Source organism: Acipenser ruthenus, chromosome 8, assembly GCF_902713425.1.
Source record: "Acipenser ruthenus chromosome 8, fAciRut3.2 maternal haplotype, whole genome shotgun sequence".
Lineage (NCBI taxonomy): Eukaryota > Metazoa > Chordata > Actinopteri > Acipenseriformes > Acipenseridae > Acipenser > Acipenser ruthenus.
Genome location: NC_081196.1, coordinates 9,793,848 through 9,808,935, shown reverse-complemented (window position 1 = coordinate 9,808,935; position 15,088 = coordinate 9,793,848). Strand labels below are relative to the sequence as shown.

General features: G+C 37.7%; 1 protein-coding gene across 3 annotated transcripts in view; it reads right to left on the bottom strand.

Annotated features, from left to right (window-relative positions):
* Positions 1–15,088, bottom strand: part of LOC117405635 (limbic system-associated membrane protein) — a 626,316-nt gene that overhangs the window by 204,338 nt on the left and 406,890 nt on the right. The window contains exon 2 of one of the 3 annotated variants that reach the window (XM_059028421.1): positions 9,043–9,121. In XM_059028421.1, coding sequence (XP_058884404.1) covers positions 9,043–9,121 — 79 coding nt within the window. Of the gene's footprint in view, positions 1–9,042; positions 9,489–15,088 lie in introns of those variants that run through there. The other 2 variants (XM_059028420.1, XM_059028422.1) reach the window with 2 other exon arrangements.

The window sequence follows — 15,088 nt, the reverse complement described above, 5'->3', positions numbered from 1 at the left end:
GCCTGTTTTTGCCAATGGTTCTTACCAGGTGGTATAAAGAGGGTTGACTGTATCTACAAATGTAACACCAATTAACACTGCCACAACTATTTAAATGCAGAGGTAAAGCAAATGGCTTTGAAAAAATAGGCAACATGTTTAATGACCTTTCAATCACTATTCTTAACCTTTTAATCTGCTTAAAATCCTTTTAATTTTAGATACACAAATTTAGCTCTTATAATGTGTCTGGTTTCCAATAACGTGCCAGTAGTCTACATACAGTCTACAAACTATATTTGGTTACATTCATATACTGTAGACTTGTAAACTTTAAGAGTTGTATATGATCCTCATTTAATTTACACCCCACCACAATTTCTTCAGGCTATGCTATAATTAAGTCAGACATGCAGGAATTTTGTATGATGCTTAAAGATATCTGCAGCTTTTATAGATGTGGAGATGGTACATGGAACATTGACGAATGTAAGAACAACGGAGTCATTTCTAATGTGAAAAAATTTTTACATTTGGAAAGATTGAGGGTTTACAATGAACACACACACTAGACACAAGGAAAGTTCAATTAACAGCAGCAGTTTATTGAATACAGATATATATATAAGAACACATCTCAAAAGTCAGAAATAAATCCTAAACAAGTACTATGTATCAAAATATCAATAGTATCAATTTTCACTTTAACTTACCTAAATATTCTTGTCTACCAATAGCAAATTTACTTAAAAGCTCTTCAGGTGAATACATGAGATAATCTAACTTACAGTTACTTACAGTATCAAGGTTCATTAAACATTATTTTTCACAAACTATGTAATTTATTACTCAATTAAGTTTCAACATGACTTTATTTTAGATAATTAGGTTTCCTGTGAAGAATGTAACATAGATTATACTCACCAGTCCCAGGCAACACTGACTCATTCACCAGCTGGTGAGAGAACTTGATCTGTTGAACTGTCCTGTGAAATCCTTCTCCACAATGATTCTTCAATCCCCAACAGGACCAACACAGTCTTTATGTGCTGTGCTGTTCTTTGCTTTTTCAGACACACTCTTGGATCAACAGAGTCTTTATGCGCTGTGCTCTTCTTTGCTTTTTCAGACACACTCTTGGATCAACACAGTCTTTAGTTCTTTTGCAGTGCAGTAGATTTGCTCCTTTTGGTATATGTCTCACCCTGGCGGGGGTGATGCTGGGACACCAGAATCACTGTCGAGCCCTTTTCAGGTGTCGTGGGCTAGTTGACGAAACACCAAGGAAGGAAGGTGCCCACTTGAAAGACCCCAGAGAAGTACCCTATGGTTGTCATGTGATGCGCTCGGGAGGCCGCACTGTGGTTGATCCCTGGAGCCAGCATTGCAGCCGTTGTGTGTGCTGATGCGCCAGGGAAGCAAAACAGGCTGATCCCTGGAGCCAGCATTACACTTCAGCCATCAACACCAGGCAGAAGGATATCTGCATCATCAGATGGTAGGAAACACAGGTTGATCACATTAGTTTACAGCAAAAGAAGCTATGTCTTGGTTGGTGCTTATCTTGGCGAGAGCGGAGTCCAATATCAGCATGAACTTTAGCACCTACTCTCATGTAACAGAAATCATAAAGGTCACTGCCACCGACTACAACATAAAAAAAAACTGGTAAGAAAGCACGTAATTTCTTACATAAAAAAGAGAACTCTGGCATTTTGGCCAGCTTCAAATACTGAAGCAGACTTTTTATAACTAGACCAGATGTTTTACATACAGGGGTATCTTAGAAGTGTCCTAAAAATGTGAGCAAGGAATGAAAAAATGAAACCCTGTTGTGCTTCTTTTTAAACGAACACAGTGATGTGTTGCATTATGGAATACACAGTTAAGCATTATAGTTAAGGCTACATTTTTAAAACAAAGGGCCACTAATGTAGATGCCTTCCTCTTATGTGATATTAGAACAGAATTCTGTTTAAGCGTATTTCAAGCCAAATGTCTCTGTCAAACAACGTCCCAGTGCACCTAAGAACATAAGACATTCTACTAGCGAGAAGGCTATTCGAACCATCATGCTCGTTTGGTTGTTAAAAACCTTACAAAGAAAATAAATTAGACAAAAGACTATCACTATGGCTACTATAATAAACTGTAAGTACTTTCTATTGCTTTCATGCTGAACCTGTAGCCGTCTCCATTGGCGGACTTTTGCAGTGTGACTCTGTAGGTCCTGTGCTTTCCTCTGCAGGTGAAGTGTCACATTGGTCCTGTTAGGGAAACTGATATGACGGCAATGAAGTCTGTATTCATTCTGGTCTTTCCACCGCTCATGCATGCATTTCAAAACACAGGATTTTCATAGCTATCACATTACATGCACATAAAATACAGATTAACAAAGAATATAAAAACATCGCTAACATTATTGACATGCGGTAGAATGTCGGCAAATTATATTTTTGTCCTTTCTAGCAAATGCACTGCAATAAAATAATCAAGCATCAATGAACTCCATTTTGATCAGCTTCTAGCGCCTTCCTGTTTTATGTGTTATCTTTGCTGTGACTTTTTTATAAGTAATATGCACTGGAATTCACTTAAAAGAAGGGAAAAAACGACAGTCAAAGTAAACTTTGGCAAATAGATCAGGGTGGTCTGAATGATGTTTCAATATATTGGTGGCATTTCCTCCTTTTGTTTTTCACTTCTTTAAAACACCTTTGACATTTTGGCTGTCCGCCTTCAACCAGATTGCTGTTGTCATCTGGCTGAAATCCTCAACAGTTCCACATTAACCTTCTCTCTCTGGCATGCGCCATGACTGCTGCAGTAATTTAATTTTCCCAGAGCGCGCAGTGTAATTGGTCATTTCCACTAAGAGGAAATGAGTAAGCTTAGTTCATATTATTTTTAAAGCACACAATTTGAGTTTTGTTTTAAAAGCTAACAACAACAACAACAAAAAACACATGGTATCGAACCGTGATACTTCAATATTTTAATTTTACCCCGATATTAGGTATCTGAGGATTTTGGTATCATGATATACCGTATGTATCGATATACCGCGGAACATGGTAATGGGTAATCTCAATATAATTACTGAATATTATCGCTTCCCCATTAGTATTTTCTACTTATAGATGATGTGTTTGTACTGCAGCACCACTGAGTGGTCAAACATTGCACTTGCAGAACCATCTTAGTCTTTAGTGTTATGTTACAGTGTAGTGGCATGAAAAGAGGACAAAAAACAATATAATTTACTATAACAAGTTCATTATAAACGCACTATTTTTTACAAGCTTGAGTGAAACCAGTCGAAATAGAACGTACGGTATACTATTGCACATTATAATCAACCTGGTGCTACTCAGAACAAATCTATTTCATGCCCAAAAGGGACTGACAGGAATAGGTTTCTTCACCATCTGCCAAGGGACTACATGAAGGCTGATTTAAACCCACACTTTTTATTAACAAAATGTATTTCTCATCAGAATTCTTACAAGCAAGCTTGAATAATACAACCAGAGGAAAAAAAAGAAGAAAATTCCCTGAAACAGACTAAGTGAGCGTAGACAGGCTGTATCCATGTGAATAACTGTGCAATATTGACAGAACCCGATGAGAAATCCATTATGTATATAAGTGTCCAATTTCAGGTTGGTCAGCACATGTGACACTAAATTCATGCCGTCTCATTAACTGCAGCTTCTGAAAGCGGGAGTGCTGCAAGGAGTGTGGGAGACTTAACAGAATGAAATGTATTAGCCTGTGGGCTAGATATCTTTATAAGGAAAATGTGTATCTTAAGTACTGTACCCTTAAGAAATCAGGTCTTGAAATCCTTTTATTCATGTATGTATGTATGTATGTATGTATGTATGAGAAAGCATGTATGTATTGCGCATGACTCATTCATGAGCAATATCTCTCTCTCTCCCCCTCTCCAATATACCCTATATTGCTATAAAATGGGTTGGCAATGTGATATCACATACAGTTGTTGATTTATACTCTGAAGAGAGTTTATATCAAGCCGTTTTTGGGGATGAAAAGCCTTACACGATTGTGAATTATTATTTACTGTATTATGAATAAATAAATAGTTTTAAATTTATATTATTGTGACCTCAATGGTAAAATGTTATAACTGTTTTTTTTTAAGTTTGACACATACTGTAATGTCACCAGGTTGCTTAAAACTCCAAAAAAGGGTTGGCCAGTTCGCCTGAGTGGGAGCTCTTTGGGCTGTAATCCATTAATAAAAATATTTCAATCTATCAATTTTCAATTCTTGTAATTTTTAAATTCCATTTTAAGAATAAGAACGACACTGTTGGGCAGGATGCTATCTCGTTGTAAACAGGCCCACTTACTGACAAGAGGCTTTGAATAAACTTTATGAACACACTGTGAACAAGTTACTGAACAAACAGAACAATCAGCATTAACAAATGTAGGCTACTTGATATTTTTAATTACTAAAACTCTTTTTACATTTTTTTTTACTTAATACATTTTAAATACTGAAACTTACACAAATACACAAACATGCACTCAAATCCTAATTAAAAAATACAAAGTTAACAGTACTTTCTTTAACATATTTTACATTTACAAGGTAGATAAAAACAAACAGATCACAAAACATGTTCGCCTTTGTGTACGAGGGGCCTGAACTGATTTTTTTTCAGTATTAAATTATTAATATTTAGGCTGTGGGTAATACCCATGATGTGACATTGTCCACCGCTGGCTAATTAAAGCTTGATACAGCACACGACCCTATAAAACATTATAGATCCTCTTAGGCCCACTAGACTCAATTAGCAGAGATCAAAATAGATTATTTACGACAATGCCATACGATTCAGTAGCATATGGTTCAACAGACTGCAGTCTCTTATATTATCAGTAAGTATTCATTAGTGTCACTGTCAGCAACAGGACCTTAGTTTTAATACATTATTTTACTGAAATACCCTTCAGTTATACTATATTATGTAAAACGTACAACAAAGTTCCAAGACTGATGACTGGCAGGATCCGTTAAGTTTTTGCATTTTTAAAACCATTATACTGGTAGTGGACAAAAAAATGGAAACACCTGACGAAATGAGGGACACCAAGAATATTGAAAGCAAGGGCTTCCACACAGGTGTGGTTCATGCGGTAATTAAGCAAATAACATCCCAGCATGCTTAGGGTCATGTATAAAAATGCTGGACAGGCCTGGTTGCTTATAATTATGGCTAGCATGGCTGCAAGAGGAGACCTCAGTGACTTTGAAAGAGGGGTGATTGTTGGGGCGCGTTTGGCAGGAGCTTCAGTGATCAAGACAGCTCAACTTGCTGATGTTTCACGAGCAACGGTGTCTAAGGTGATGTCGGCATGGAACTCCGAGGGAAAGACATCAGCAAAGGGCAACAGTGGGCGGGAGCACATACTCCAGGATCGTGATATCCGTGCATTATTCGAAATGCAAGGCAAAACAGGCGAGCAACTGCAGATCAATTGACTGCAAATTTCAACCTGAGGCGTGAGCAGCCAGTTTCATCAAAGACGGTCTGCCGAGAACTCCACAGAGCGGGATACCATAGTGGCCCAACGCTCTATCTCTAGTGACTTTATATTGGTGTTTAAATTTTTTTTGTCCACTACCTGTATCTCTTAAGTAACATTTTTTTCACTTCGGATTACCAAAAGGCTCGATTCCTGGTTTAGGAGCGTGTCTGTGCTGAATGTCGTGTTTTGGACCAAAACAATGGGGTGAAACCTAGAAATGTAACTTATTTGAGGCACCCCCTTTAACTTTACACAACAGAGAGTTTTTCCATTTTCATAGACAATCTGAATAACTCTGTGTTTACCAAATTTCATACTTCTAACTGCTTTTAAACACAAGGTATTCTTATCTCAAATGTTGTGTTTATAATGGGAGTTTTGACACAACTTAATTATAGAAGCACTACGGCCACAGTATCTGAGTGGGGATTAGGACACAGCGTTGATGGACCGGGTCTTCATTACTCAGTGAAATAATAACCAATAGTTTTAATTAATACTTTATTTTGTTATGGCATAATGGAAGGATTGAGAAATAATTTGCTTACTGAAGCAAGAGAGCAGCGCAGTGATGAATACCCTGGGAACAAATTTAGAAAGAATATTTGCTGTTGAGAAAACCTTTAGTAATGTTTAGTATTTTTATTTCTTTTTTTTCCACTAGGACCAATTTGAAAGTGATTTAAATTATGTCACCAGCGCACCAAGATCAATCCAATTTTGTAACATGAGAGACATCACTCATAACAGAGATTGCACTGGGGTTTGTGTAAAAAAAAAAAAAAAAAACATTTTGAGGAAGTGACTCCAGGGGGTGTGACCACAACTTTACTGGATCATTTTTTATATCCTCCAGCATACATGTTTTCTATCAACTCAGGAATTGATTTAATTCATCAACAGTGATTAAAATCCTTATGTTTCACACAACACTTTCAGATTGTAAGGGGGCGAGGAGATACCAGGGCACTTGTACAGCTTGGTAACATTAAAAAATCCATCCAGCCCTATTCTGCTTAGCTCCACCATGTGGGATGGCTCATTGACTTAAACAAAAATATATTACCAAAGCACAGCAAATAAGGTCTGTAGGACTAAACTCATGAGTGGGGGAGGGATGCCCAATGTGATTTCACCATGGTCTAGACAAACTCTGAAAGGTCTATAAATGACCTCAAATTAACCCTGTGGCTACTCTACCACATACATTGACCCAGGATTTGTCTGAACTGGAGCATTTGTAAAAGAGATACCAACCATACCATACAAATGCACCTGTTGTTCTTGCATATCTTAAACTGAAAATTAAGAGCCAAATTCTCAAAGCTATTTAATCAACAAACAAAAAAAAAGTGAGCTGATGACATTTTGGAGTACAGAGCTTTGAGAATCTAGCTCTATTGGCTAGTTTCACAGACCACACTTAGCACTAACCTTGGACTACCTTACTCTGTCATAGGTATGGTAAACCAAGATTAGTGCTTATCAGGATTTGTGAAATCAGCTGTACTTGATTAAATAAATGTGATTCTTATGCCACTATGTCATAATCTGCTTTGGATGCATTATTTACATTTTCTCTCTAAGCTACAGCTGCGATTGCATATCATCCTTCTTGCAAACATACATCATGCTTTCACTATTAACAAAGGAACCTCCCGCCTCTCCAGAACAAACTCACTTTGAAGGGTATGTTTTTCATTTTAATAAAGTATCTACCATTACCTTTCATAGTTCTATATACTGTACTTCTAAATGTTATGGCATCTTACAATGGGCTAATATTTTCTTTCCATCTGATTGGTTCCTAATGCTGCTGTCTGTTCAGTTCCTGCCCCTCCTTTAATTTAAATAAGTGTGTCTGATTGGTGGGAAACTGCAGCATCAATGTCTTCCCAAAAAGTAAAATATTCAGTTATCTTTCATCCCATTCAAAAAAAGCTTTAAAGAAGGATAGAGAAACGTAAAGCAGCTGTAAAGCCAATCAGCGATGACCTGTAATAAAGTGCAGTACATAAAATTAAACGGTCATCCAGGAATCATATGTTGTTTAAAATTAAAACTTAACGTGTGGCGCTTGAAGAGACAAACAACGTTTTTTTGTTTTTTTTTTTTTTTTTTTCTACGGGATTTTCAGTCCCTTGAACACAGCAGGATCTGTATTAACTCTCTTGAGAGCAGACTGACTTGGGAGTTTCTGTCACTTGTGCATGGTGGTTTGATTTTTATCTTATGTGTTGCTTTCAATCAATTAATGGCGGGCTTACCCAGCAAAGATGTAATCTGCTCGCATTTCAGTCGTTTCAAAACGTAAATGACTGACCAGATACACTACATTAAATACGTAGCTAAATAAAGCGATAACTATGTTTTATTATCTTGAATTGCATGTACAATACATCCTAGATCATTATTCACGTGCACACACAGCATCTAATGCATGTATCTGTCAATAGCCCAAAACACAATGATTTTTGTTTTTACTCATAATCATTGGGTTTATGCAATATTTATTATTATTATTATTATTTATTTATTTATTTATTAGCAGAAACGTACAGTCGTAAACAAAAATACATTTAAAGATTCACAGTACAAGTATTTACTGCCTATTCAATAGCCCTCTCAAATTTACAATATATGTACTTATCCAATGTATTTTATAGTAGTCTTCTTCTGAATGGCATGACAGGCTACTAATGCAACGTACAGTTTATAATATACAACACACATACAAGGTTTATTGACATTTGGACGTCGAATGGTACACTGTATTGACTTCTGCCACCTGTACTAGTACTGTTCAGTTGGGAAGAAAGTTTTGGAATATAGCAGTTGCCTTACAGTAGTAACTTTAGTACTGTGGCGAACCTCAGTTCCCGCAGGCAGGGGCTTCTCACAGGCGGAGGTGGGACGCGAACCCCAGGACCTCCAGCGAAGCATAGCGCCGATACTGTACAAAAGACCAGGTGCTGCTTTCGGGCTTATGTCTTTATATTTGACTGCGTCACCTACCAGCCCTGACCCCTACCCCCGTGCACGCTACAGTATCTTATATGCTACCTAGTATATGTTATTATAATGAAGACAAAAATACAGGCAATAGTAATCATCTGCATAGCCTACTGACGTAAAGCTGTAGCAAACCCCCGTTTGAGATGTCCAGCAATCAACTACAGTAAGGTACCAGTAAAAAAAAAAAAAAAAAAAACATTTTTCTTTTTTCTTTTTTTTTTACGGGTACGGTTGTTGACAACTCAAAATGGGGTTTTCTATATAAATATACATAGTACACAATTAAACAAACCATTTCAACATTCTATCCTGCAAAAAGTTACAGTTATCACACGCAGCAGCAACTTACTAACAAGAACAAAAATCAGCGCAGTTACAACGAGTGCACGGTTTTACAGTTGCTGTGCCTCATAAGCCACCCAGCGTCCTGTAACACCAACATTTTTTTACATTAATTACATTTAGTGAGAATCCTACCTGAGTATCGCTGTATCACCCTGGCGAATAGTGATGTTGTCGGTGGCTCGCTGGAAATCCACGCTTCGGACTGGCAGTCCTGTGGGAAGAAGGCACAGTAGTCTCAGCAGGACAGCCTGCAATTGTTTCCGACAAAAAGATCCCCTGCCCACCATTGTCAGGGTCGACCAACAAAAACAGCTAGACTGTAGATCCCAGAGAATAATTCTGTTTTGAAAAGAAATCGCAGTACTGGTTTGTTACTCCAAAAACCACTATAAAAAAAACAAAACAAAAAAAACAAAGCAGCAATTAACAGTAGGTACTGAGCAGCAGCAAGGGGGCTCGACAAACCTCAGCACAAACAGTAGTCCACTTAACCTGACAGCGTGTGGACTAAGCACTTGTGAAAGATTAGCAGAGAGCTGCACTAAAGTGTGCGAGAATTCTGCGTTCTCTCTCTCTCTCTCTCTCTCTCTCTCTCTCTCTCTCTCTCTCTCTCTCTCTCTCTCTCCTTCTCCACCCCCTCCGTCCCCCACTATACCGCACACTACTGGCCCCCTTAGGCATCAAGCCTTCGTGAAAGCCTGATGCTCCGTTATTCGTTGTCACGACAACAGCACCATCTGAGGTCGTTTCTCCTAAACACAGAACTGCAGCTTAGCAAGCTGTTTAAAATAAATGGTGAAAAACAAAAGTTGTGTTTTAATCGTGGACGATAATATGGTTTTATTTGATACTCTTAACGTATTTACAACATGTTTATGTATCTTCTGTTTGAAAAGTTATAACAATGAAGGATAATTACAAAATGATGATTACCCACACTAAAAAAAGTGTCAATTAAAATTTGGTGTGATGCCATTTTGTAAATAAACAGTTAGGCTTTTTCAGCGATTAGGTTCTTGTTTATCTCATTCTGAGGGACACACTGAATTGACTGCATCCCTTTTATGGCTTCTAAAGTGCACATTTTCCTTGGTAAGTGTACAGTATTGAGAATAAAAGCGAAGAAGGATGTACCATACAGTAGCAATATGCTATATAATGGGTCTTTACATTAAAAAGATAAATACCTTACTAGTGAGAGTCAAACTCTGATTTTAAAAGTTGTCAGAGGGGGGAATCATATATACCCAGTATAGCCTAAACATTTTACAAGGTAGGCTAGGGACCACCACACTATTTAGGATTTGTCCATGGACCAATCTATCTGTATTTACACTACCAACTATACCAGTATTGGTACATTAGATATTTACAAATGCTACATTTAAAAAATGTGCAAATTGCAACAGGTGGTTAAACATTACCAATGGAAATATTGAAACATCCAGAACTGATAGATAAATAGCAGCTTTGTTGTTAGGTGGTACAGGGTGTGTTTGTAGATATTGACAGATCAATGGTTTGGAAATGTGGTACAGTATGGGTTGTTCATGGTTTAGAGCAGGGGTTTTCAACCAGGGGTACCTAAGACATATAGTTTTATGTCTTAGCTTGGCTATCCAATGTGTCAGTCATTCTGGTGCTGTGTAAGGCATTGCAAAATGATGCTGCAGGGGGCAGGACTTTGCTCCAAACAGATATGCTATGGTTTGAATGTGGCGTTAAACTGTAAGATTGCACTGTGTCTAGGAATCCTGGACAAATGCCATCCCGTAGTCATTTAACCGGGAATTGATCTTCACATTGAGGGACTGTCCCGTCCAATTAGGGGCGGGCAGTCACCCTGGACAACACAGACCAAGAATGTACAGAAACACTGAAAACCCGGCAGCTTTACAATGAAGGTTTGTTAAAAAAAAAATTATTTATTCATTTTTATAATATGTGTGTTCGTGTGTTCGGTCAATTACAACTCTCCATATAAAGAATTAAGTATAGTAAGTGTGTGTAATAATCCTGTTAAGAGCTCATGGCTTCCGGGACATCAGAGCCCACTCGACCTACAGTCTCAAGGCTTCCAGGGGCTCTGGGACATCAGAGCTCACTCGACCTACAGTCTCAGGGCTTCCAGGGGTTCTGGAACATCAGAGGCCACTCAACCTACAGTCTCAGGGCTTAGAGGGGTTCTGGGACATCAGAGGCCACTCAACCTACAGTCTCAGGGCTTAGAGGGGTTCTGGGACATCAGAGGCCACTCAACCTACAGTCTCAGGGCTTAGAGGGGTTCTGGGACATCAGAGTTCACTCAACCTACAGTCTCAGGGCTTCCAGGAGTTCTGGGATATCAGAGCCCACATGACCTACAGTCTCGTGGCCTACAATATCCCATAACCCCTTGAAGCCCTTAACAGGCTTATTACACACACCTATAGTTAATACTATGTTCAGCAGTTCCAGGACAGAAGTGTATTCAGGCAAGGTTACGGAAGAAGAAACCTTGAAGAAGAAATGATAGTAATTTACTTTGATTTGAATGTGTAAAGAGCAGATGTTTTGGTGCTAAACAGCATAAAGGACTCCACATTTTCGCAGCAACATGACCATACACACCAGAAGCGACACAGAGGTTATGCAACAGGTTTGAAAACTGCCAGATATATAGAACTGTTTAAAATTGCTACTGACAAAACTATGATCAAGACTGGTACATAGTCATCAACATGACGTGGAAATGATGAGTGTCTTCTCTGATGTTATTTCAACATATACGGCAATAAATCATGCTCACCAGGCTCACCCAGTTCCTTTGAACTGGACTCCTATATATTATCTTTCAAATCTGTATCTTTATAATTGTGATGCCCTTTGTCATAAAGTATTCTTGTTGCCTCCGTCATTTTGGACACAGCTTCACCCTGCTGGACCGCGTGCATTGAAGCTGTTCTCTGATTGCTCAATGCCCTAATTGACGCTTATCAAATTGCAAAAAATAGGATTCAATCCTATTTATCTCGCGTCACTCAAGTGCTGCTCCAGCGTCGCCTGCCGCGTCTCCTGTGGTGTGAAAGATACTTATCAAAAGTATAGGTTCTATTCATTTTGACGCATCACTGCACAGTTCCACTTGACGCTTCGCATCTGGTAGGTAGCAGCCTTAAGGTACAACTTTGCTGAAGTGTGCATTTTAAAATTCAATTAATTACATTTTTTGTTTTATATCCACATTCCTTTAGCAATTCATTTGTTTTAGATTGAAGTTAGAAATAACAAAAACCATTAAATGCTTGCCATTCTTTACCCAATTTGAAGTGTGCTTAATTTATTAATAAAGTACATGGAAGAAAGAAACAGATCTGTTGACCATTCATTCAGTCTCTGGAATGGGTTTGTGATAAATCTATAATTACAGTAAGACAATCAACCTGACTTTTCCGAATAAGCTGAATAGCATTGTCTAAAACCATGCAGCCAGAAATATTTAAGACTAAATTATAACATTATCATTTTATTGCCACTGTATGCCCTCTGCTGGTTTTTCTTAATCTGTGTTATTACTTTATTATCATAAACTGAACTGTAATTTTAGTTACAGGGCAAACCAGTGGACTCTAGATAGAAGCTCATTATTTAAAATGTTGGAGGGAGATTATTTATACATTTCTAAAAGAAAAAAGAAAAAAAACAGACAGTTTACATGTTTTGTTTCAACGTCCCTTCAATCAGTTGCCCTCCAGATATAATACATTTTATATTTGCCTTTTTCCAATTTGAAAAGCCTTTCATACAAAATGTTTCCTCTATGCAAACCTCCACTGAATAGATGGGAAGGGAAACAAAATGTGGCATTCTGTGATGTATATTCATGCTCAATTAAAAAAATCAATATATCTACAAATGCCTGTAATACAATAATATTATGTTTTGTCCCTTGAAAAACTTGATAACCCACAATTAGATTGCCTTTAAATAACCTATCCTAGTGCCATATTAAGAACCGAACACAATTTTCTGAAAACTTGATTGTTTGCGGGTTATTGAGTTTTTCCACCACATTTCTGCCCTCAACTGAGAAGAAAAAAAATGGTTTCTTAAACAATCATAAACCTGTGAAAGATAGAGGCTGAATCTCCTGTCTGTTAGAGCAGTGCCTCATTATTTCAGTTTAGCAGAGCCCAAAATTGGTTTTCAGGCTGTGCAAAAACAATTCCTTTTAATTATAATATCCACACAGACAGGTTTTTACTTATTTTGATGATAACTCTTATGATTTGAAATGATTTTAAACTACTAAATGGATAAACAGTAGTATTACAGAAGCTCTATTTATGAGTTTGTATAAGTAGCAGCTTATTCAAACTTTGTACCTGCACTCGTATCTAGTTTTTGAACAGTTTTGAAAGAAAGACATGTTATAGCAGTATCTGATACTACATTAAATGAAAGACATTTCTTAGTTGCCATGGCTAAAAACCTTTACACTTTCTTAGGTCATTTCACCTTTGCAGTGTCTTCTAGGTCAAAGCATGTCATTATTCGGGCATGACAGGAAATAAGTCTTCCAGTTTAAAATGACCAAGGCAGTGCAACACTACTGTATCTGAAAGCGTGGATTGCAAACAAAGCTTTCTTTAACCTGGTTTAAAACCAGATGTCAGGTTTTAAAAATACAAATACATGTGTGCTGTAACATGTGTTTCTTTCAAAGCTGCACATTTGAGATCTATAAATAATAGAAGTGCATGCCAGGTAATATATATATGGAATTATTTAGTCCTGCTGTTTCCATATCACACCTGTAGTCCTTTATTGAACCTATTCAACCTTCCATTTACTGTAGATTGCTGACTTGAGTTTTGGCACTGCCCACTTGTATTAAAGGGCTGAATTGCTTCACATCAAATATCATTCATATATTTTTTACAGCTTAAACCATTATGCTAAGGGACACAATAAACACATGTAAAACGTTGAACAAATGGCAGGTGGTACATTGATTTCTTAGCCCAAAGGTAAAACTGGCTTATTCCTAGTTTCATGTTACTATACAATCTCAGATCTCATCAGCCTTCATCCATCTCAAACTTGTTGGTGGCCAATTTAGTTTTGAACATGAAACAGCAATCAAGCTTCTTCTAATAATCTTTTAACAGAACTTGCCATTATCAAGAATTCTGGGCTGGCATTTCTGGCATGTGCAGTGTTGTGTCCAGTTCAATCCAGCTTTAATAAATGCATAAAATCAGTGTGGAGAGAATACATAGATGTAGAGTCCATATGTGTTTAAACAGATGGTAACACTTATAGGCAGGTGCATATGCTGTCATTTTCATAAAACAAACCATCCTGATTTAGTACTGTTAATTTGCCAGGAATTATCAGACCCGATTTGCAATATTTTGAGTTTCCTTAAAATCAACAGAAAATGCATCCTTTGGGTAATCCCTAATAACCACAATTCCTTCCCTATACAAAAGAATAATTCATAAAACCAGCTAACAAAGTTATTTGTACTAATTAGACCCCTTGTGTAGTATCAGGAGAGTTAGCGAATGTCTCCAGCGAGATGTCACAACAGAGACTGATTTTCAGAATGTGTTTTGGAAAGCAATGTGTTACCGGCAACCAGCAGGTGTTTTCTTCTGCAAGCAATCAGAATGTGAGAATGGAAACGAAGGAAAAGCATCAGCACTTTGATCCGAACATCCACGGCTGCAGGCTGCTGCACTATCTGAAGGTGCTTTAAAGTGCCTGAGGGTCACATTTGCTGGTAACTCAGGGAGTCACATCTGTCAACCTTGTTTTTCAATAGGGGATGAACAAAAACAAAAATGAAACACCTGTTATATGCACACTTTTGCGCAAGCTGTTCCTCACATGGCTGAGTAATTTGTTTGCAAACTGCTTCCCTGCTGTGTTTTCTGTAATATATATAAAAGCTGCATCCCACTATTGCAAGCCAGTTTCAGTCTAAATGGGCAAGACAGCCAGTTTGACAGACTTTGACAGAGGACTGATAGAAGGTGCTGGTTTATAGTGGTTTCCATTAAGGACACGACTTGGCTGTCCATGGCAGCCCAAACCCTATCGATGAATGTCTCACCACTGTTGTAAAAAAAGGTCTTAAAAGCCTTCAGTTCCCTCTGTACATTTCAAATAATACCTACACTACAATGAAGTA